At 30.2% G+C, this 6,166-nt stretch overlaps 1 protein-coding gene across 1 annotated transcript; it reads right to left on the bottom strand.

Annotated features, from left to right (window-relative positions):
- Nucleotides 1–1,065: 1,065 nt before the first annotated feature.
- On the bottom strand, nucleotides 1,066–5,595 carry LOC115698818 (hydroxyproline O-arabinosyltransferase 1). Its single transcript, XM_030626008.2, has 8 exons — nucleotides 4,810–5,595; nucleotides 4,311–4,378; nucleotides 4,009–4,210; nucleotides 3,825–3,922; nucleotides 3,649–3,718; nucleotides 3,466–3,537; nucleotides 3,258–3,371; nucleotides 1,066–1,525 (listed from the first exon to the last, which is right to left on the bottom strand). Exons 1-8 carry the CDS (start codon nucleotides 5,209–5,211, stop codon nucleotides 1,466–1,468), a joined length of 1,086 nt encoding a protein of 361 aa, XP_030481868.1. The 5' UTR covers nucleotides 5,212–5,595; the 3' UTR covers nucleotides 1,066–1,465.
- Between the last annotated feature and the right edge of the window lie 571 nt (nucleotides 5,596–6,166).

The following is a 6,166-nucleotide window of genomic DNA, read 5'->3' as shown; positions in this document are numbered from 1 at the left end:
GAGATACAAACAATTGATGTTTTGTGACTTCACACTCCAAATTGAAGATTCTACATACATATACCAAATGTGTACATCTAAAAAATAATATTTGAACTAAACAAAAAAATACAGCTCAAATTGAATTTCATGGTTGATTTAGCCATAGCAAAGTATCGTTAAATATCGTTTTTTGGGCCAAAAAGATAGTTTTCATCGCATCATCGTCAAAGTACGCATTTTTTTGGGGCCTAAAAATCAAATTTTTGTCACAGTATTGTATTTTTTTGGGGCCTAAAAATCGAATTTTCGTGATGCCATCATTATAGTAATGTTAAACATGAATGGAGCATCATTTTATTTAAAATTTTACAGATTTTTCTAGTTTTAAATAAAAGAAAATTGACCCAGTTCAAAATAATAATAATAAAATAAAAGAAAATTGAGCAAAATCAGTAAATCTTACATAAATGTGTTCGAAATTATGTCAAGTTTACATTCTTGAGGTTCAAGGTTTATTTTTTATTTTACTTTGAATCAATAAAACACAAAAAAAAATGACTTGGTGCTTCAATAGAGTAATTCAATGGTAATGGGATGTGGCGACGTCAATGGCAATGACGATTGACGATGTTAATAGTGATGGTGGTGGCGGTGCCATTGTTGTAGTGACTAGCAAAGAGAGGAGGGACGATTTTGTCCAATATTTCAAAAATTGAATATTTTTGTGATATTTGATTATGTAACCGAATTTTTTAAAAATATAACTTTTTTTTTATATTTTATTTAATGCCTAAAATTTTTATTTATAAAAAAAATATTTGTAAAATTTTAAAATTATAAAAATACATTTTGCTCGGTGAAAAATAAAAAAACAGACTAAAAAATTAACAAAAAATCAACCTTATAACAACTATAAATAAATTATAAAACAACAAAAAATAACCAAAAAAATAATCTCACAGCAATTATAAAAAGATAATTTATTATTTTTATAGAAAAGATATTTTTATAAATAAAAAATTTCAAAAGTAAAAATGAAATTTTTTCCATGACTTATTTTTGGTGTATTATGATATAATAAGATGCATAAACCTCAAATTTTCCATTATGTTTAGGTAGTAAATGAAAAGTACAACACATCCTGAGAGTAGTGATGTGGAGATATATATATCTTTTGTTATTCAATGTAGACATGTTTTATTCCCCTATAGTTGAATTTAGCTTCATAATTAGATGCAACCTACAAAAGAACCCAAAAAAGAAAAAAGAAACCAAGGAATGAAGCCGGAGTTAAGAGAACTCTGGCAGTAGGAACCAATAAATTGCCATAATAAAAAGGGTCTGTGTATTTAAACTCAAATAAATAGGCGGTGACTCGGAATTTTAACTTTTAATCCACGGTTTACGCCATATTTACGAGAAACGGAGGGAGGGTCCATCCAGCAGAGCAAGTACCTTCCTTCAATAGCTCCAGCCCTCTCGCCTATGATCCCCAATTTGGAATGTTTGCTGTCGCCTCATTGACCATTTTCACCAATGTCACCTGCAACGTTTAAGGAGAAAGATTTTGCAACTAAATAAGAAATACTAGAATTACAGAATCTGAAAAAAATAAGGATGGATATGATCATATATAGGGGTGGCAATCAGGTCACGACACACAGATTTGACATGAACACGACTCGTGATTTTACGGGTTTGACACGACATGAAAATTATACGGGTTGTGTTCGTCTTCGTATTTTATCAATTTTTCATGTCACATGTCGTGTTCGTATTAACTATTTAAAATAAATTTAAAAACACCAAATTACACGAACACGAAATAATAATACTAAAAACAACAATTTAGCTTACTACACGAGATTTCGCAAGTTTGAAATGGTACGAAATTTATTTGAGCCGTTTTCGTGCCTAGTGTTTTATAAATTTTTTGTGTCACGAATCGTGTTTGTGTCGATAGGTATATAATAAATTTAAGACTTCAATACGACACGCGAAATTGCTACCACTAAATTCATGAATTATATTGAGTGCAACGTGTAATTTTTCGTAATTCAATAAACAATAGAGATGATTACGATTGTCCTAAATTCCCCATAATGTTTAGGTAGTAAATTCCCTCTAATCTCTCAACCAGACAACTCTTTTGCTTTCGTATCATTGAGACCCATTCCACAAGATTAGGTAAAGAAGCCTAAAACTAGATTACTTCCACCACTGGGTAATGTGGCCAAAGATTTGTAGATATAAACTTATATATTTATATATATATGCTTTATTTACAAGCTTAAAATTTTTTATTTACAAAAAGAAAATTTAAAATTATACAAATAAACTTTACCAGGTAAAGTGTAAGAAACGAAACAACTTAAAAAAAATATTTAATCTCACAACAAATATAAATAAACTATAAAATAATTAAAAAAATAACTAGAAAAACAAATTCATGATAACTATAATACAAATATAAATAAACTAAAAAATAATTTATTATTTTTACTGAAAAATGTGTAAATCTCGTGTAATAAATTTAGTATAAAATATATCAATTATTTTTATTTAGTATTGATATATTTTTGTAATTTTTTTTAAATTTTTTTAGTTTATTAAATAAATCTTTTAAATATGTATATAAAAAACTTAATTAGAAAAGGATAACACAGCAAGCAACCAAAAGTTGACCAACTGACACGTCACCATTCTTCAAGTGTACATTTTTAGTTGGCATCTAATCTCTGTAGAGGGAATAACAATAATAATAATAATAATAATAATAATAATAATAATAATAATAATAATAATAATAATAATAATGTGGTGTCAACCTTGACTTGTTGTGTGGATCTGTAATTTTAATTTTGATCCAATCCACATTGATGGTAAGTGAATATATCATTTAAAATTAAATTTGATCAATCCCCCACCCTCCCCTCAACAAAAGAAAAAACCCCACAAAAGCTCAGAAAGAAAAAAATTAAAAAAAATTGGGGTATATGTCAAAACAACTCCATGATACTCACTTACTCAGGAAACGGTGGATCAGTTGACAATAACAAAAAGTAATCAAAGTTTAATGATTTTTCTGAACTAAAGAGTTATGAGCATGGTGGCCAGCACCACCATGAGGTGGCACCCTCATGGTGGTGCTAGGCATTCATAATGGATGCCCTTCAACATTAGTCTGCCAAAAGGTGGCTTCTACCTAAAAATGTTGGAGACTAGAAATTAAGGTACTGCACATAAGAGGAGATGACAATATAAGTGAAACATACCACACTTTCTGGAACACCAGGTGGAGGTAGAGGTAGATTTCTTGGGGGAGCAACTCTATCATAAGACCTTTTGTCAAATCTCCACTCTCCAATCTTTCCATATGTTAATTCACCCTGAATATAAGAGTATGGACAAGTCACTAACTATTAAAAACCAACACTAAAACAAAGACATTAAGGAATAGATCAGTAACGAATGATAAATTACCTTCAAATTATAGTCACATCCATAAGTGTAATGAATTATAAACTTTTTGCCTATTTCAGTATCCCATGGAGGCTATTATCCAGCAATAAACATATGTTAAAAAACACTTCACAAAATCTTCATGACAAAGTTCTATCTTATCTAGTTCACTGAGTAGGAATCATGGAAATGTTATAACAAAACCTGAATCATGAAATCCTTGTATAAGATGTTACCAACACCATGGAGAGCAGATGAAACAGCATAAGCATACCTATTTGCCACCATACAAAATTTTAAGCAAAATACTAATGAACAAAGTGAGTGCAAAGGTCACATGTAAAAACAGAGTTTACAAAAGAAGAGTAGAGTATACACACATCTCAAGAACCCAACCAAAAGCTTTGTCTGTTTCAGGATCTTTCTTCATTGCCAAAGACACATTCATCCAAGTGGGAGCAATCTTCTTAAGAGCTTCCTAATAATGTTTGATTAAGAATTGATCAGCACACTATGAAATCCTAAGTAAACTAAATTGGGTACTCATATGCATAAATGGCATACCTTCCCAACAATGACAGGAGAATTCCCGATCGGGTCGATTTTAGTTATTGGTCCATTCTCCTTAGGGAAGTACTTTCTGAGAACAGACTCGTACTTTTTCGGTTCAATATAAAAGAAGGGAAATGCAGCTCCAAACCCACCTCTAGATAAGTTTGGTATGGGCTTAACAATGATATGATCTGGCTCAGACATCAGTATGTAACTGGATACACATCAGAATTGAATTAAACAAAGTTAATCCTTGAGACATATATAATCAACTCATCAGAAAAATTTGAATCAGGAATGGTATCATTTCTTACTCTTCTTTAATGTCTGCCTTTTGAAGCCACTGCACAAACGCCCATGGCCTATTGAGAACTATATAGCCCTGTGTGGAAAAGATTTAAAAAAGTAACTAATTTCTTCTCATAAAAGAAAGCTAGCATCTTCAAAATAATCCTAGCCTTATTGATATGAACTCCATAGTTATTATTATTTGATATGAAGCAACATAAGTTGTAATAAATAAGACATAACAAGATGAGCTTCAACTAAGAATTAAATTTGACCTCAAAGTCAACGGGTCGATTTAAAACGACCGAACATCTGAGCTCAAAATTTTTTAGTTCTCAACTGTATTTAATTCAGTTCTTTTTTTTTTTTTTGGTTTGGGGGGCAAAGTTCTAAACAGGACAAGACACCAAATCCAATAAATCAGACAAAAACCTAGATTTTAGGGAAACTCAGATGATTAACACAATTTCATTTTGTAAACTCTATACATATATGTGGAAGAATAGAAAAGTGAAAACCCAGAACCTGATCCATTCCGGCAGGTAAAGGCTGAGCAACGAAAGTAGGGATCTCGTCCATGTACTGATCAGGCTTCCCAGAGTGCAAGATCCTTGTGAAGCCACCCATCTCGGAATTGGGTCCTTCCTTAAACTTTTTAAACCAGTAGTACATGACCCTGCACTGCCACGTGTTGTAGACGGAGTCAGACGCCGTTACTGCCGTGTGAAACAGCCTCTTAGACCCAGATTTCCCTTTTGATTTCTCAACCGGCATCTGGATAACCGGGTCCATGGAAATCGATGAAGTTCTCGATGGACCTGGGAAATCCTGCTTCAATGGAGCATTTGCTGAGATTATTATGTTGTATGTAATCAAAGCTACAGAAAAGGTTATCAAAGTTGTGAAGAACAAATTTCCACAACCCATTTTCTCTCTCTGAATCTGCTCCTCTCTCTCTCTTTCTACTTATAATAATATATCTATATTAGCAAAGCTATACTAGTGTAGTTGTTGGGGTTGTCTAGAGTTTCACTCCATGATCTATCTGGTCCTCTCTCTATATAAATAAATAATAAAAATATAAAAGAGAGAGGGAGTCAGAAAGTCGTCGGTGAAGCAGTCGGGTTCAACGGCGGCGGTTGTTGATGAAACTTTAGTTAATACTTAATAGTTAGTTATATTACAATTCTCTGTAAAAATATTTCATTTTTATTTTCTTACCCAACCGTGTAGCAATAATATGTATTATGTACCAAAAAAAAGACTATTGTCTTAAACAAATTATATATATTTATAATAACAATAATATATATTTTAGTACTATTTTTAATTTAATTTTTTATAAAAAAATATTTCATTTATCAAAAAAAAATATATATATTTCTTTCTATCTACTTTTAAAGGTGCTCTTTGCGTTTGTGAGGACAAGAACTCAAGGAAGGAACGAGGATATTGTGATTCAACCATTTTTTTCGCTTCTGTTTTAGAAGAAACAATATTGGGAAATTTTAGGATGTAATTCAATTCATGTACATGTATTGATTAATTTTTTTTTTTGCTTAAAGGATTGTGTAGATAGTAAATAATTATAATTTTTTTGAAAATTCAAAATAATTTGTTGTGTTAAAAAATATATATGGGTTTTATTTTATATGCATGTGAAATTAATTTTTAATTTTATTTTTTTATATAATAAATTATAATTTATTTAAAATTGTATAAAAATAATTTTATAAAATATCTTAAATAATTATAATATATGTTATCATGTAAAAAATAGAGTTAAAAATACTAGCTAAAAATAATAAAAAAAAAACAATACATCAATATGTCTATTTTCTTGAGAATATCCAAAAATATGTTTTTCACATGCAATTTTCAT

This window comes from Cannabis sativa, chromosome X (assembly GCF_029168945.1).
Source record: "Cannabis sativa cultivar Pink pepper isolate KNU-18-1 chromosome X, ASM2916894v1, whole genome shotgun sequence".
Lineage (NCBI taxonomy): Eukaryota > Viridiplantae > Streptophyta > Magnoliopsida > Rosales > Cannabaceae > Cannabis > Cannabis sativa.
Note: the sequence above shows the minus strand (reverse complement) of the source record. Positions and strands in the feature narration are given on the sequence as shown.